Consider the following 19,154-nt stretch of genomic DNA (forward strand, 5'->3'; position numbering starts at 1 on the left):
ACATAATTACGAAAACCAGTTGATTAACATAATGGCAGTTGATTAATTTTAATAATAATAATAGCGAGGATAGTGAAAACTTTTAATTAAGAAATTTTTGAAAAATATCCATGTGCCGTATCATCCGTCCTTGATAATATCAGAAGAAAATTTTTATTTTGTCCTTGGTCGTAATTTATTATAATAATATTCAGCAAATATAATGAGGAGTTTCAAGGAAAAATCTGCTTTGCAGCTGCGAGAAACCATTGCCGCTGTAAATTTCGCCATTCCCAAAATACTCCAATCTATTGGCTTATTATTAATTATATATTCGGGCTCCGAGATTTAAAAAAGTTTTTGTTTACTAAAACGACCGATCTCTACGTCATTTGTTAATTGATAAACTGGACGTCGGCTAACGGGATTTATTTTAGTTTTTTGCTCGGTCCTTTCGTTTTTGACTCGCATTCGGGCCACCAGATGGGGTGCGCGCTACGCCAGCGTATATTACTCGCAATGTATTATGGGAAACTCATGAGTACCTTTTATTGTGTCTACGGTGTGGTATGGGGTACGGTTGGTCAGTACGGGTGTCGTGGATGTTGACGATGTTATATTTGTGATCCGTAAAGAAGCGCAAGATCGGCCGGGAAAAAGCATCATCGACATTCCTGATGTGGTGGTTTATTTCGCTCGGACGATGGGAAATAACAGGATAATGGAGCGCTCGGTGTAGTTTTCCCATCACATTTTGTCCGCATTGTCTGGGTAATGGCGATGGTAGGGGCTCGAACCAGTAGGCACATGATGGCTTTCCCGGGGATGGCCTCTGCTACATCGCAACAGGCTATCTTAGCCGCTGCCCAACCCTATTACCAATCTTCCCAAAACATCCAGCCGGACAGACCTATTGGTTACGGAGCTTTCGGAGTCGTGTGGTGAGTATACCCTTTTCTGTCAATTCTTGTGGGTGTTTTTGTGTCACTTACCCGTTCTTTCGGTTTAGCCAAAAAATAATAATCGCCAATTGATTTTGCCCGGTAATCCCAATCGCCCGTTCGACCATTCTTATGCCCACCGTTTGGCATTAATGTATTTGAAATATATTATGATTGACACTACTAATTGCCCATTGATTATCGGATATTTGCGATGACAACTGATTATGCTAAACAGTCGAGTCGGGGATTTTAAACGATTAGCACCTCGCGCTTCGGTTTATTTATTTATTTTTTAAGTTAATTAATTAACAGTGCTTATAGTGTTGTTGCGAAGGCCTCGCGTAGTTTCGAGTTTGGTCGGGGAAAGTGTGATGTGTCTTTGGCCTCATATCCGCCCTTCGTTAGTCAACTTTCGATAGAAGACAAGCGAGACCCTTTTCGATAAGACTACTCTAATTTCCCTTTAACAGAAACACTATTCTTCGTCGTTTAATATAACTAAATAAAACGGCATTATTCGCAATTGTGTATTATATACAACAATTGTTTCTTTATTATAGCTCATTAATGTGTATATATAATAACACTAGTTAAGAGTACGTGTGTTTTCATTGCCTGTCATATTCCTTGTGTTTTCTAGTGTAAAAATTCTTATTTTCTAAATAACTTTTTCTCAATTGTTACGGTTAACGCACAGGAATTTTTCGGTTTCCGTTTCCTTTGACGCTCGCTGCGCTTCTTAAATTCGGGAATTTCTAGTTTTCTCAACCACCCGCAGTAACACCACTCGAAAATTCGAGGGACGGGCCATAAAAGAAGAGAGAGCATTTCCTTTCTATTTTCTATTTCGTCTGCACCCGGTCCCGGGCAGGTGTGCAGGGTGAGGTCACAGTCCTCGACTACCACCTGGTCCTACGTATTCCACGGAGGGACGGACCGGACCCTCTAATTATCCTGTACAACAGACCATACTAAAGCACGTGGTCACATTCGGTGCTTGTATTATCTCAAGACATATTTTTATCTTTATACCGTTCGGACGATAAGTAAAACCCCCTTATGTGCGTGTATACGTTTTTAATTTTCCCTTCCGAACGGATTCGGAAGAGGTATGGGGAGTTTTTTTCTTTAACTGTTAAATTTCGGGATAATGATCTGACCCGCCGTGTTGGTGCTTTTGACCATCTATTTCTTTAACCTGGGAGTGTCTCTTCTTTATAAATAGTTCACGAAACAACTTACGTCGTGGTGGCCTCGGTTATTTTTAATCCGAATGTTTTCCCTTCCCATCCTACCAATGGTTTATCACCTACACTGATGGCATATTGCCCATCACCCCAGCTGATTATTGAACTCCTTCCACGAAAATGCGATAAAATGCCGCACTTTCTACCCCTAATCTGCGTGTGACGTAAGAGATTCTGCTACTTACGTCAGGGACCATTTTAGCCCCCCCGAAAAAGATACGCCAAACGCCGTTTCCTCTCGATTTCCTCCCCTTGTGTTTCCGCCTAATTCGTCATTGAAGAACACCTACGGATTCGCCTTCTCTTTGTGTTTTCTATTCGAGATTGTCAGAAATATATTCCCCTCCCCCCTTTCCAGTCGACCAGCTGTTCGAGTACAAAACCGGAACAGGAAACGCTGTTCCGGGATCGGATGCGCGCCATCTATCGGGTTTCGAAGTTCGCCCGCGACAAATTTTTCTATCGTCGCCGGCGCGGCGAGCGAAGCGCGTCGCGTCGCGTCAATAGAAAACTTACGGAAAAGTTTATTATTAATTTAGCGAGGAGAGGAATTTTTCGCGTTATGGTTGTTATATTTTAAAATAAAATTCCGTATTGTATGAAAGTGAGCTGAAAAGTGACCGAGACACGCTCGCGCGATTATTTCCTTGTTCCTTCTTCTTGACACAATTGCGCATATTTTTATTTACTTATTTTTTTTATCTTTCTCGCTCAGTTACCGCTTGAAAAATTGATAAATACGTCGATTTAGTTTTTTAAATGCGAAAATTTCCATTCACTTTAATTGAAATAAAGTTTTTTTTATCGCGTTAATTCCTCTCATTACGTTCCGTTCGATCGCGTTCTCGCCAGTCGCGGCGATCGCATCCGCCCACCAGAAAACAAAGATGCGAGAAAGGAGTCGCGATCACGTGACCGGTCGTCGTGGCAACCGACGGAACCGATCATTGTTAAAATCCAGCTCGCGCAGATGGGACGCTTCATTTTGATTCGAATTGTCGACGCGTGGGGACGCTTTTCCTTAAAAAAAAAATTAAAATACGGAAAGTTTTGGGCTATATTTGAAAATTTTTTTCCTGTTGCCGTATTTAAAAATTTGCGTTCCATCGAGTTTGATATAAAAATAACTCGGTTTTAGGAGAATAATTGGTTTTTTTTCTTGGCGAAACGGTTAAGAAATTCGTTTGGATTTCCTTTAAGCTCTGGTTTAATCAAAATAAACTTGATTATTTATTCCGAACGGACACAAATATATATGTATTTTTGAATTCGTCCCGATTCCTTAATTTATCGAGTGGCAAAAATCTTATGACAAATGTACTTATCGATCGCTTAAGGTGGTAATTTCCGAGTTATTTTTTGAAATCTTCGCCGTCTTCCTAAAAGCCAAAGAACAAAGAACGACAACTTGAGGCGACTCGGTGCCAGGTGCAGTCCGAAGGAACAAAGAAGCGACAGTTTTGGCGCCAATCCGTGCAGCAGCTGGTTGTCGCATTCGCTTGTCGTTCGCTGACCGAGCTAGTGACCTTTAGAACCGCGATTTTATCTCCAACCTTTTTAAAAGTCCAGCTCCATCTCCCGAACTCGGCGTTAAAATATCTAACGCCATCTTTTAACACGTGATCGCCGGTGACCTCCATCCCGAACGGCAATTGTGGCCAATTACCAAAAACAGTATCTTTTGTTTCACGTTTCGAGTCGGTCCCTTTTTTTCCTGCGCTCGTGTTTTATCGAGACGGGAATTGTCTGAATCGTTTTATTGTTGCCGCCGGTTTATTTCACGCCGTTTACGCCACAGAAAAATGGTTTCGGGACGTACCACTCCCACGTTTCTCGTCGTATGGACCCAAACTGTCAACAACCCAATGGGCACCACCTATCATACACCGCAGACGTAAAGAGGACTGTAGCGGGGTTTCTGGGCGCGACGTGGTGAGATGAAACGAGGAAATGGCGCCGAATCTCCACGTCCTTTACTCCGACTGCTTCGACTCAATCATCTCTTTCAGCCATTTTGAAAGCTCTTTTTTCTTCTTCTTCTTTTCGAAAATCCTCTTTTATTTAATGGTCGTAGGCATCCCCTGCAGAATGTAAGAGCTCGGCCGTATTATTTATTTGGCATTTCGGTTTTAGTTTTTGTTGCAATCTCAACCAGACGTCTAGACACCTCGCCGTATTTTCTGCCGGTAAACATCGTTCGCGTTTATAATTTCGCGTGACTATTATAAAAGTTGTATTTCAACCGTTCCTAAAAATGTCAAAAGCGAGGTTAGAACGTGTAAAAATTGCATATTTTCCTCCCCCCCCTCCGCTCGCGCCGGGGTGACAAAACTAGTACAGTTTATTGCAAAGTTTATTGATTCGCCCATTGCATTATGCTATTAGAAGAAAAATTAATTATGTCGTAATGGAGGGGGCTCTTTTTTTCTCGCTCGCCCCCCGAATAACGAGTCGGGGTGATGATCTTACCATTATGTCATTCTGTGAAAACGAGACGACGTGGCTCTTACTGAGAAACAATTTGAAGGTCAACGAAACAAGAGTGAAGTAACTCGAACGGTTGATACTCGGTTCGGTTATAATAAAACGAGAAAAATATGATAATGCCCCCTTCTTTACAATAACAATAATTGCTCTTGTGCATGCGTGTGTGTGTGTGTATATATATTCGCGTTATGAATTGTTTTAAACGATAATCTATACCGAATACCCTTACGAAAGGATAATTCGATTCAGACAATAACCTTCCTTTGATTTATTTTATCAACATTGACGATAACAATGATCAGTACGGTAATGGAACGTTTACATCGTAGCGTACTTATAGTTTTCGATCACGTGATACTGCCAAGTAGTTCTTTAAATTCCGTTCGAATATTGTTTTCTATGGTAGAGGAACCAAAGCTCGTTCTGGACGTTCTAGCTTAACAATTGCGACTTTTGTTTTGTTAAAATTTATCTTTGTAAAGTTGACCGTACTCCTTGTGGACGACTGGTCGTCTCCGTTCCGACCTCTTCCTTCGGAACAAACAAGCTCGACCTCACCTTATCTGATTGTCGAGGAACGGCCGAGTCCACCGATGAATACCAGTCGACACCCCCCCCTATCGGTTATAAAAGGAATCAAATTATATAAAAGGCGACAGTTTAGAGCCTCGTATAAGCATTTATATAGGTTGTATAATTAAGAGAGGAACGTGGTGTATATAATATCCGGATTGCTCACGTGATACATCTAAAATTGGTTTATAAACATGTTCAGGATTCTTTTCCCTTGACTCATATATTTGAAACTATACTAAACGGTCGAATTGTATAACTTTAAATTATTTAAATATATATATATTTTTTATTTTTATCAATATTTAGCATCGCGTGTCGTCCCGTATCCCGTTCAATTTGTGGAAAAATGCAAATAAATTCGGTGTAATATTTCACAATGTGTTTACTTCCGATTTAACAAACAAATTTTCTAACACGAAGCAACAATGGAATATTATTAAAAATAATCTCACTCCCATTCGATTATGGGTTTCTGGTTCATTGCCGAATCACTGTGACTTTATATATATATTTTTTAATGCGTCCTTTTTATATGAAAGTGTGTCAGCGAGACTTTAAGCGAATTAAGAAGCTGTATTGGATATACGAAATGCAATACTTGCCCCCACTTAGCATTGATTTTTATTTTATAAACTACGGTTACAAGGCTTCCCGAATTGCATTCAAAGTCAGGGTGCGGTGTTATCCTTGTTTCAAGGTTTTAGAACGAAGAGGGGATCTGACTCAGCTCTGGATGTAGGCCAATATAAGGGAGATATGTCACTCTTCCCTCTTTGGTGACTGATGAAGTTTTATTAAGTTGTTTCGCATCCCAAACGCGCCCCCTTTTATGTATATCGATGATTAACTATGCTGATATTGATCGATCGGGTACGTAACAGGTATCGCTCGTTAAATATCCCTAATTATCATAACTTGGAGAGAGGAAACTGTTCTTCTGTTGTTGTTGGTTTTAATAAATAATTAAAGGGTTTAGAAAGTCGAAAGAAAGAAGCTTTACATACGAAAATAATCAGCAAACGATTTATGGCTTCCTGTTCTCTGTAAAGGAACCGGCCATTTTCTCGAAGCTTTAAACTTTTTTCCACGTCCATTAAACATACTTTAATGCCACGTACACTTATATATAAAATACACTGCATTAAAACTAGACTGTACAAGGTTTAATTGTTAATTTTATCTATCCGGCTATCGATTCTAACGTAGTTTATTCCTTGGTTTAAGTATTCTCTTTTGAATATATCCGATGTCGTCGAGGGTATCTCCATCCCGAACCGGTGGATCGCGTCGCCTATAACTGCAATAACCTCTTAAAAAATATAATTAAAATATATTCTAACCTCTTAAGATATATTTATAGATCATTATCCGTTTATATTTATGATTCTGCATTCGTATAAATGTTTACAGTTTGTCAAATGACCTCATACAAAGTAATTTAAGACGTCGTCGACTTACACTACGTAGGAACTTTATATGGATTCTACAATTGATCGGGAAGAAATAACGCAGCCTGCGCAAATTAAACGCGTGTCTAATTAATTGTTTAAACGGCAACATTGCGTATTACGATACACAGAAGAGAATTGTTACGCACCGAGCTACACTACAATGTATTGTCGAACATACTAGATACTAATTAAACATAACAGACGTGGCATTAAATGCAGCGGGGAGAACATAATCCACTCTAGGCAAACGCTCCGGGCGATTGTATAAACTTAAAATATGTGGAAAATGGTACATAAACGTAATCAAATTGAAAGATACGATTGATACTCGTATTGGTCGATGCTTAAACGCCACGTGGTTGGACGAAAATTATCAACCGAAATCAATTTTTACGATCATCTCAAAGTGCACTAAACGATATTTAGAATTGATAGTGTACGCGTCAATCTTTCCGTTGCTGCGAGGTTATTGACACGCGATTTGATTAACAAAGAAAACTACACCAAAATGGCGTTTCGCTTTAACGACAATGGGAATATCGTGGCATCATCGAGCGAGTAATCCAATCAAACATTTAATTAACGAAATTCGTTATTGGTTAATGAATTTTAAAAGACGCAATCGACGTTTGTGACGTATTAAACAAGAAAGGAATCGATCCACTTTTTAAAAATGGGGTACAGCTTTTCGGTATCCTCGAAATAGACTTTTATACAACCGAGCAGAGAAAACGAGTTTAAAAAATTTCTGGTGTCCAATCGCGTCCGTCGTCATAAAAATCAGTTATTCAGGTTAAGCTATACGTCGAGCGTCGAGAATAATTCGATTCTAACTAGTTTCTATTTACCAGGTAATTTCGTAAGTGGGGCAAACAGATGGATAAGGATCGCATGTGTGCCTCTTTAAAAAGCGAGGACCCGTTAGCGGCTGGTATGGCCAGAGAGAGACACGTTTCCAACCGACTATAAACTGTAAATAAAAACACCCGCACCGTCATTTAACTCGTGTGCTCTTAATAACTTACACGCGCGTGAACCCCTTTATATATATCCTCGATATTACACACATGTACGCGGTATCCCACTAGTGGCTATAGAAACCGCTAACAGATGCAACATTATATTACAACACAGAACCATTGTAAGATTGACGAGCATTACACCGAGGATGCAACACTACGGTGCCTCGACAGACAATACGCGGACTTATTAGACACTAAGCAAACATTATGCAAATAAGTCACACCGAGGATGTAGCGTAGACACTCCAAATACAGTACTCGCACGTGTTGTGTTTGTGTTTGCTAATATCCTTCATTGCAGCGTATTGTTATCTACGTGCGTAATGTTTGCGGAGTGTGTAACGTGTCCTCGTATTGTTTGAGGATGTGTAATATTTTACAATGGTTTTGCATCGCAGCGCGTCGCGTAGGCCTATTGTTTTTTTTTTTTTTTTTTAACTTCTGTATATAGTATTTACTTAATCGTGTGTTTTTGTATTGTAGCGTGTAGCCTTGTCTCCGTTTGAGTCGTACTCCGAAATTCTGTTACGCGGTATTATTTTATTCAAAAGATGTAGGAAGGAGCACGCTTTCTGTGTTCGAACACATTATCTCAGGGGGGAAGAATTTACGGTCCTAACGTCATTCCGCCTTATCGCATCTACTGGAAACGATCGAAATGTGTGCCGAAAGGAAAAGTAATTGGGGAATAAAAATGGGACGCACCGCAACTTCCCGTTCTCTTTAAGAAATTAGGTCAAACCGAGACCAGTTTGTGTGACGTCAAAGCGGGATCTCCCCGGTATAGCGGCGGCCACCGACGACCACAACCGAAAACGCGGTGTTTTACGCGCGTGCCCTCCTTTTTTTCGCTCGGGAAAAAAAAGAAACGTCAATCGAGCCGCGTAAAGCTGGTCGTAACAAATTAGTGGCGCCATCCGCCGTCAGATGGAGTCACCGGTCGAATCAATTTCCATTGTTAAACGGGGTGCCGCCGATTTTCGAGAATATTTTGGTGCCGCGTAGGCTTATATTATGAAGAAAAGTTTTGGGCTCAGGGGCTGATGAACCGCCGGGCGGTGCGTGGTGTTGTTTGGCAGCCTCGGACGGTGCGATGACACAGCTGTCGAGATGCGCGAGAGTTCAAGGTTGTTGGTACGACGCGGTGTCGAAGACCCGACAATCAATGCGGTGCAACGTCCTGCTTCTCAGAAGTCGACCGAAATGTTTCTTAATCCCGACGAATAATTGGCATATCTGGAATATTCCGATATTCCTCGTTGGGACGTGTGTTTTTTGTCATTCTTTTCGAGTTTTCTGCGTCGACAAAATACACCCCTCGAGGTCGGTCGTCTTGCCGTTTGACCTTGAATAACCCCAGCGGCTATTGGCGCTAAGAATGCTGGGAATCGTCGTGCGTTGCCGAGTCAGGTGAAGCGGGATGCGAGAACGGGTTATTAGCCAAAGCTGAGCGAACTCTGGAAAAAAAAAACTCTCTCTCACTTCGTTGTTTAATTTTTTTTTTTCTTTATTTATCTTTCTTCCTTTCTTAACGACCGTAGGAGCTATTAATAAAATTTTAAAAATGGCCACCGTATAGGAAGCACGCCGGGTTCCTATTTCTGCGTTTGGATGCGATCGATTAATATGACGCAAGCGTCGCCGCCAATTACGTGCCCTTTCTTCGATTACGTATTACGACGCGCGTGTGACGTCGTTGCGTGCGCTAACGACGGTATCAACGACCTAACGCGGTGACGTTGGCCGATAATTTCTTTTTTAAAAAAATTCTACGGATTTAACGAAAATTTTTATTTTAGAAATTATTAAAAATGAAAAAATGTATTTATATATTTATTAATTTTATTTCGGTGCGGACGAATATTTTAAAAAAAAATTGTATTTCTACTCCAGGCGGACGACGAAACGAAAGTCGACGATTGGTCAAAAATTTTCCTTAATTTTTTAAAAAATCTTATTGGTGGAAATGATTCTTGTGTATTTTAAATATCTATCGAGGACAATGTCCTGAAAAAATGCGTTTAAGATAATAGACTTTTGCCTACTGCCCTATTTTTTCCTATCATTACATCTGCAACTGTTTTAGAAAGTATTCGGTCAAACTTAATAAATCAGATGCGATTCGTGTGACGTCACGAAAGGGCGCTTCGTCATCCGAGCGCGTGTCGCTTTACGTCAACATCGCGAATGACCTCGTGACAAATATCGCGATCGCCTAAATCCCCGATGAGAGAGAGAGAGAGAAAAAAATAAAGGAAAAAAATGAGAACACTTTCGAATCCTAAAATCGAAAGGAAGTAGGTAAACATTCCTTCAAATCGCGTCGATAGACTTAGCGATAGCGATCGATACGTACAGTACGTGGTTAATTAATGAATGGGAATTTTAAAAATCTGGTCACGTGGCTCACGCGTGACACGCTTTAGGAGCCTTCACGCATCGTACTTTTGTACGTTATTTGAAATTTGATGTACGAATCGATTTGAAAATACTGCAATACGACAATTGGCGAAACGAATTTCTAAAATGAGCTTAACGAAGATCGTCCGCGTTTCAGTTTCGCATTTACTTTTTAAAATAATTAAATAATTCGAATGCGGGTTTCGTATTGTCTGCCGTCACGTGATCGTCCCGATGCGCAATTTGTGACGTAGCGAGCCGCTCCGGTGATTAAAAATGGCGGCCGAAAAGCAGAAATGGCGTCGTATTTTACAACTTTTTTTTTGCGGTGTTTGTGCTACAAACCAATTAAAGTACATATATGACTACGCTTATTTGCGCTTGAAAATTCAGGATTTGCGCTTGGAGGGACCTATAAAATAGAGAATATTGGCATTTTGAAAAATTAATAACTTCCTAAAGTATCCTATTGTAAAATTTGAAAAGTTGGCGCAAAACTATTCGATTAAATTCTTTAGTATTTATCCGTAGAAATATATATATATTTTTTTTCTACGGATAAATACTGGAGATGGAGAATTTAATCGAATAGTTAATTATATATATATATAATCGTTATAATGTACGATTGATTGGAATAGTGCACATATTTACGTCAATTTCACGTCATTACTTCAGTTTTACAATGCAAAATTCGAAAGAATGACGTCAAATTTACGTAGAAATGCGCACCATCCTAACCAATCAAACGGACCTGTAGTTTCTCGATGAAATTCTTTACAATGAAATTAAGATTTTTGTTTCGAAGGCGAGCAGCTTAAGGCTTATTTTTTAAAAAATAATTAAATTTTATAATTTGACTATTAAAGAAAGTGCACGGAGCATTCGTAATCACAATTATGAACGGTCCGTGCACTCGTTATTAAAACTTATATTCAATCATCGTCATTAGGATTGAATAGTTCTATTAATGATGACGATGACTCGGATATAAATTTTGATGGCGAATTTTTGAAAATTTATGTATCGAGTTCGTGTTTTAACCACCGTACGCGATGGAATCTCCATATAGCGTATATAGTGCAATTATATCGAAAGTAACGCGAAGAAGAGCAGCGAGGGTCAATATATGTAGCGAGTGATTTAACTTAGTCCTTTGAGATTTCGCTATATAGAGCAATTACCCTCGTACTCATCACCCGATACAGCGAACAATGTCGGTACTTATTGTTCTGTCGAACCCTCGATTTAGTGTACTGTACATTCGCCGTAATATCGAGTACCTAAAACGTTGTTCGCTATATCGGGTAGTCGCTCTATCAAGAGCCCGCCTTATAATTTTATATTAGATTTTCTTAAATGGAAGATAAGAAAACTAAATAAAAAGTAGTTAAGTTCTTATAACATCCTAAAATACCGAAGAAAGTATGTAAATAGGCCCTTTAAAATTTATTTTTCTCTCTTTAGCGTGCGCGTATGTGTTTGGCTAAAACAACAACGTACGCATACGTACGTGTGGTTGTGTTAGTCAATGCCGGTTTAAATTCGTCGAAGGCCATCGTAGAGATTGTCTTCGATCCGTAACGCAATAGGTATACAGTTGAAAAATAAAATAAAGAATTATTTATCTCGAACTACGTTATCGCCCATTTTATCTGGCATTTTGGATATCGTCGTCTCTTATTACGCTCCAACAACGTAAATCCATCTATTTGTTGATTTTGTGCATCACCTGCGACCTTGCTTGACACAACTCCACCTACGAGCGATTAACTGACCTGAATAGATTTCGTATACATACATACAGTTTTTTTTAACCTTGACCTCTTTTAGCCGTGTTCATCTTTTAACCAAAAAATAAAATTAAACACTTAGATTTATTGGCATTTAATCTATTTAAGAATATCACGTGTAACTGATAAGCTTCCATTTTTTTTCTTTTTGTGTATTGCAGGTCTGTTACAGATCCAAGAGATGGAAAAAGAGTAGCTTTGAAGAAAATGCCAAATGTCTTCCAGAATCTTGTCTCTAGTAAACGTGTTTATAGGGAGATCAAAATGCTCTGCTATTTTAAACACGAAAACGTAAGTATTTATTTATTTTTTTCGTGTTTTCTCCACGCCGCGTTTACAAATTAACCATGTTACCCGCTACTCCGCGTGTTCGGATAATTGTTTATTTGACGCTTTTATTCTGTAATAAACGCGTGTGAGAGAAAAAGCGAGTGTGTCTAAATATCGGTTTCGAAGGTTCGAGATGGACTAGCCATCGGTTTTCTTTATCGCTCGGAATTGGGGCTCTGACCTGACGCCCCAGAGACATGAGGCCCCTTTATGGGGACCGCCGTGTGGCCAAGCAGAAACATCCGGTGGTACAAAATGTCCCTTTTCCAACCTCCGAAGACGGGCATATTAAAAAAGTAGCCGTCGTCGAGCGACGAGTTTAGAACGGGGGATGTCCCGCATTGTTTACTCCATTGTTTTCCCTTTTTTTTAAAGAAAAAAAAGTAAAATATTACGTTTAACGAGTGAAATTCTAAAAATCTTGGCGATTTTTTTCGAGCAAAGTATATTTTCCCACAATATATCGATTTTTTTAAATCAAGGTGATTTATTTTTAATCGATTCCGTACTGGGCTCGTGGCACACCGCCGCTACTTCATTAAAAAAGAAGATAAATAGTAAAATAACACGAAAATAGTTTCTTTTTAATAGAAGCAAAATGCCGTAAATACTATAATTCTTTAGATACAGAGCGTAACAGATAGACAATTTCGCTTATGTGACTACGTAACATTCCGTATATGGCGATATAGGTCTGTTCAATCAATTTTTATTTCTTCAAAAATTTTTAAAGGGGAGTAGATTCGTGCGAAGCTGGTAGTTTGAAGTAGTTTTGTTTAAATTAAACGCAGTAAAATTATGGGAAAATACGTGAGAAACCTGGAGGGACGAGCTTCAGAATTGGGCATATTGTTTAATAAAATCGAAGCCGCACCGACTCGTTATTATCCCTCACTTTAATTAATGATGGTTGACAAATAGCATTGCAAAATTTGCCAATTAACGACGTCTACGACCACAGTTTAACATAGTATCATTTATATCGCCGTTGTACGCGAAGGTCGTTCGGTTTATTTCGATGAAATTGCATTTTGTAGCAACAAAACAGGATTACCCGTTGGTTTGTTTTAATTAGTAACAGGTGAACGAGACGCGTAATGGCACTCTCTTTATTAACCCAAATGGCAACATCATAAATGTTTCAAAACTTTTGCAGGGTTTTAGACGCCCGCATTTACTCGATTCATTTGTTTTGCTTCTGTCGAAATGCTCCAACCTTATCTTACATTTTTATTTAAAAAACCTGCGCGTAACGGAACCGTTTCGTCACTTATTGGGACACCCAACACAGCTATTTTTCTAATCTTTTTACCGTATTTTTGGATACTTCTACTACAGTTCGTGTCCTTCTACCGGGCGCACCGGAGGCCCACTGCCGAGGAATCGATAATAATGCGGTAGTTCTCGACGTTTCTTTCCAGTTTTTGTTTTTTTTATTCGTACTTCCCGCCAAAAATCGCCTCATCCCACCCCGAAAAAATAAATGAATTGCCGAAAATTGGCCGATAAAACTCGAAACGAAATTATTTAAAAAATGTCTGTAATCCGCCGAAAGGGGAAAATTAAAAAAGAAACCGACGGCTTCTATTTAAATAATTCAATTCGACACGTTACTTCCTCGTACACGACGTCACCAATAAGTGGAACCGTTTCCGCGTGTTCTTTCGAGAAATGCTAAATTTCCTAGCATTTTTAACCGTATCGAGTTTAGTTATAAGTCGATTCGTCCCGGAAAATAAGGAAAGTATTTAACGCAAAAATGTCGACTTCCCTATACCCGCCAGCATCCGTACTCGGAATACTTTCGCATTCTGTACAACGCGTAACACCGTAATACATACAAACATACGTTTAAACGTCAAAATTCGTAACGTATACTTGGCTAAAAATACTAACATCCGCGTAATATATTCGGCGCTTGTAGTACCGCGCCGTGTTCGAACTTTATACGTTACAATTAAGCAGAAGTTAATTAGCAAAATAATAATAGATTACATAAAATGTAATTCTATTTGTTTTTGCGGAATTTTAAGTCAAAAATATAAATATATTTATGTATAAAGCGCGAAGACGATAGCGCGCCAGTGAATGTAGATAAGCCGCGAATTTACTCTCCCCCGTACGCGTGGATGGTACGTTCCTCCGGAAGTATTATGATTGTAATTCTTGGTTTCGCGCTCCCTCCGCTTGTTTGACGAATGATTTGCAAAGATATAAGAAGATTTCTATATAATCGAGTTTAAGTTGCTATATTCTTAAAACTTTTCCCAGCATTTCGATTGATATCCCGTCGTTTCGTTCTTAAAAATCTATGTCTGTAGCTAGGAGTATATCATTTTAATCACATATTTTTCTTTGCTAAAAATAATAATAAAATTCGCGTATTTTTAACGCTCGATTCCCCCTCTAAACGGGATTTTTAGAGCAAAAATTATTTCAAAATTCCGTTTTTAACCCCAAAAACAATTTAGGTTAGTTTCGATCAATTTTCTGACTTCTGTTAATCGCTGTTCGGCTATCGCGTGACTTAAAATTAGTCAGAATCTTATTCTTAAGAATGTCGTTACGTTTAATATAAAATAATGACTCACCAATTTGTTAAAATCTAAATTAACTCGAGTCATGATAAAGCGACATATTTGATAAATTATATTTAGTTTGATAATTTTGTAATTAAAATTACATAAAATGCAATTTAATTTATAGTTAAACCTATTCTAGACCAGATAGAGACTAGTTGTTTCCCAGAGCCGTAACGCTCGAGATGCCCTTCTCCGTCAAATAATAGTAAATTTCGGTGCCAGCCCCTAAACTGTTTCCCGGTAGCGCCGGGCCCTAAAATATGGTCCGCGCGAATCTGTCCTAAGCTCGTTGAGCGTAAAATGTTCGTAATTAAAAAGGGATTAAGTCCTTTAAATACGAATATAAGACAATACGGAAAGTTATTAATTACGGAAATCTTGATTATTTTGCTTTTAAAAGTTAAATAAATTTGCTTGTTATTTTCTTGTCATTTTACATTTAATATGCCATATTTTATTTTGGTTGGCAATAAATTTGATCTAAAACTGCGTATTTACTCGATCGGATTATTATTATTCGTGTAGTGTCCCGCAATTTGTTATTGTAAATGGGAGTAAGCGTTGTATGTCTGCTTAAGTTTATATAGGTTTAAATAAGTCGGATTCTAAATATTTGGATGTGGTAACCGTGCCGTTCAAATGTGAAATATCGGTATTTTGTTCCCCACTTGAAAAGTTGCCTAATCAAATCTCCATCCGAGATGTTCTATTTCCATAGATGTTATCTATGGATTCAAATCTCCTCCAAAATCATAATTTTTGTAGCTGTTTCTGAATTTTAATTATTTAATGAAGTAATTAAGTTCTTAAATATATGATAAATTTGTTACTACTGGTCGTGGTATATATCTTATTGTAGGAATAAATTTTTCTGATTACCGAATTTTACCTCATTAATTCTGTTATCAGTCAACACAGAAGTATTTTTTCTTATATTTTTTATTAAAAATTTGATATTAAGTCTCCTCGTTACAGTCTACTTTTACTTTAAAATTTAACCGTCAAAAATGCTTGCTAAAAGGATTTAAGTCCTGCATTTGGTCTAAATGTAGGAGGTTATTTTTTTAATCCGGCTCGTGGGCACTAAGAGGAATTTTTTAGCGAGTCCGTTACCGGCTCGACCGGGCCCGTAGTGGGAGGCCGGGCGACGAGGAACGGAACCAAAAATTTAGGAGCGAAGATCGGATGGAAGACGGAGCGGAAGTTACGGATTTCGGTCTCCTTTCGGGCCGATCTTTTCTTCCAAAATTTTTCCCCAATGATTGAATTAAATCTCAAAACTAATTTAGTAAAAAATTTAATATGCGCTAGAAAATATATTGAAAACATTTGAACAAAAGAGAATTTGATTGTGCAAATTAAAAAGTTTGGTTATAACAGAAAACATTGTGTGCAAAATTTCTATCAGAATAATAATTGAATAAGCTCTATCTGATCCTGTGAGTTGGTAAACTTTCTATAATTTAATCATGAAAATTTATTAAACAAATGTGTATATATTTTTGTTCTATAGTTAAATTTTACTTTAATTTTAATTAAGAAATTATTTAATTTTTTAATATTTGCTACAAATTAAGCTGTTATAAGAGACTTAAGTATTTACTTTATAGCAAATCTCTACATTTTATATTAGTTAGTTACATATTTATCAATCTCTGGGGGAGATGGCAAAATTTATTTTTATTCGTAAGATTATAAATTTTAATTATTTATGTTATATTTAATTAAATTCGTAAATTTATACTTAATTTGCAGAGAATATTCCGAGGATTAAGTAGCGGCGGAGAGAGGCCGGCGATTTTCTTGGCCGGATTTTTCTCTGGCGGATATTAACTTTTATTATTCTAAATCCTTGTGGAACTGTCGCAAAAATACTTTCAATTAGAACTTTGAGTAGTTGTTGATTAAGTTATCCTCTTCCTTGTTTGATTTGGCAGTTAGTGGGTTAGAATTGTTAACAGAATCCTATTGACAATTGTTTTATATATTATGCATTAAAGCTTTAAATGTAAGATTTATTTTGTTAAATTCTATTTGTCATTTAAAAGTAAAGTTTTAAGAAATTATTTTAAAAGTTTAAGTATGTTGTGAAGAAATGAGTGTCATTTTATAATTTAGTGGTTGGTTAAATTGCTTTAAAGATAAAATTAAGATAGTTAATGGGATTTTTGATATAAAATTATAAAAATCTATTGAGAAATTAGTTTTAAAAACTAAATTTATAACAAATATTTTTACAGGTTTTGTCAGCTTTGGATATCCTTCAGCCACCGCACATTGACTTCTTTCAGGAAATGTATCCTTTTGAACATGATTTTTTTTAAATTTCTTTATTGAATTATTGCATTTTAAATCACTTCAGATTTGGCAGGATTTGATTGATAAATTGTAGATTAAATTTTATTTCAAAGGAATATATTTTAATCTTGTAAAATTGTTGTATTTGTTTTATATAAATTGAAAGTTTTCCTGTAGTAATATACTTGATTGCAAAAAAAATTTTTTTTTATTCTTAAATGCACAATGTCTATCATTCTTAGTCCCCAGAACTTAAAAATTCTTTTTTCTTCTATCTCTCTGGGCCACAAGTGCTCCTATTCCTCTATTGTATTTGCTCCGAACATTTCTGTTTCCTTTCTACCTCACCAAGGCCAGATGGTTCGGCACTATTGTATGGAATGTCTGACTATAAAGCAGCTGGTGAATGCATTCAATGCTTATTTTAGCCTAACTATTATAGTTAAAAACTATTTTTTTTTTTTTTTTTGCTCTTACATTTTATCTTACTAAAACTTTATGTAACAATTATAACAATTATTTCCTTTTTTCAAATCAGATTAAATTAATTTTATAGTTAAATTTGATAATTTAAAAGCAATAATAAACATTATAATATTTATTATACTGAGCTTAAAGTTGGCATCGTGAATTTGGTATTTATTGATAAGTGGTCGTAATTTTCTTTTTAAGAATTAGTAAATTATAATATTTTACTAATTCTTAATGAGAAAATTATGATTTTTTTTCAATGTTTACAGGACGTTAACAGAATTTTGATTTATAACACATCCCACTTCTGAGTATTCTGTACTTTAACATTTGACATTTTAAGAATGATATTATAATTTAATAATATTATTTTTAAGAGTTTTGTAATTTTTAATGAAAAATATAATAAGAAAATAAAATAATATACAACATTTTTACAAATTTGCAGTATGAAATACAGTTGTATATAGTGATATAATAAATTATTTATATTGAGTATCTAACATATAAGTTATATATGATTACTTAGCATTATATTACACAAATTAAAATTTATTCCTGTTTGGCAATCAAGAAACTAAAGCATTTAATATGCAGTATAATATTTATATAATAAAAAACATTTCGGGCAAATTTAATTAGCCATTATGAGCTTCCAGTTTAATACAGAAGCTAAAAAATTCTAGAATTATAACTATAAACCATACATGTTTGATTCAAAAAAGAAAATTATTTAAACATATGAGCATTTTTTTTTTTTTTTTGAATTGAGTGTGTGTGATGACTGTGTTTTTGAATAATTTTTTAAATGTGTTCAATGTATAATTTGAACACATTTAAAAATTATTTATGATTAACTTCTTAAGTTGAACTTGTTCAATAATTGCTTTATATTAGTTCTTAAGTGGTCATAATTTGCCAATGATCTTTTATTGTTATTCTTTTTCTTGTTATCTAACACTTCTATATGACACTTTAATATAAGTATATAAAGAATAAAAATGCTAAATAAATCATAATTTGAATAATAAAAAACTCAGCTGGATTTTTTAAAAAACTTACATATACATTAGGAAACACATTTGTACATTATTATGTAAATATGCTAATGTACTGCACAGTTAATAGGAAGCTTGCATAAATTATATTTCCTATAATAAAATGCCTTGTTAAGTATAACCAAATCAAACTATGTAAAAATACGAAAGAACGAATCTCTTCTGAGATAGGATTTATTTGAATGCTGTAATGTCACATCTGAAGGTAATAAAATACTTCACATAAATAATTATTTTTTCTATTTAAAATATTTATAATAAATCTTGTGCATGTAAGAAATAAATGTTTAGTATGATATAAGTCAATTTTTCAACATAAAATACCAATGTATATTATAACATAATGTTCAATATTGATATTGTTTTTTTACTTTTTTGGTAAGAAAAATACATAAAATCAGTAATATTATCATATTAATAAAAAATAAATATAAAAATTCACTACGTTACAATATTTAAGATTTAGAGTTAGAATTTGATTTTGTAATGTTATTTAGTATGTAAATCAGGCTCCAA

The 19,154-nt window shown here is 36.2% G+C and overlaps 1 protein-coding gene across 2 annotated transcripts in view; it reads left to right on the forward strand.

Moving 5' to 3' along the window:
- Positions 1 to 512: 512 nt before the first annotated feature.
- Positions 513 to 19,154, forward strand: part of LOC111630388 (serine/threonine-protein kinase NLK-like) — a 63,958-nt gene continuing 45,316 nt past the window's right edge. For both annotated transcript variants that reach the window (XR_002757519.1, XM_023374478.1), the window contains exons 1-3: positions 513 to 920; positions 12,061 to 12,190; positions 17,052 to 17,107. Coding sequence is in view for 1 of the 2 variants with exons in the window: in XM_023374478.1 (XP_023230246.1) it covers positions 754 to 920; positions 12,061 to 12,190; positions 17,052 to 17,107 (353 nt within the window). In the remaining variant the exon portion in view is untranslated. The remainder of the gene's footprint in view (positions 921 to 12,060; positions 12,191 to 17,051; positions 17,108 to 19,154) is intronic.

Source organism: Centruroides sculpturatus, unplaced genomic scaffold (genome assembly GCF_000671375.1).
Source record: "Centruroides sculpturatus isolate CEXI.00-Female unplaced genomic scaffold, Cexi_2.0 scaffold509, whole genome shotgun sequence".
Lineage (NCBI taxonomy): Eukaryota > Metazoa > Arthropoda > Arachnida > Scorpiones > Buthidae > Centruroides > Centruroides sculpturatus.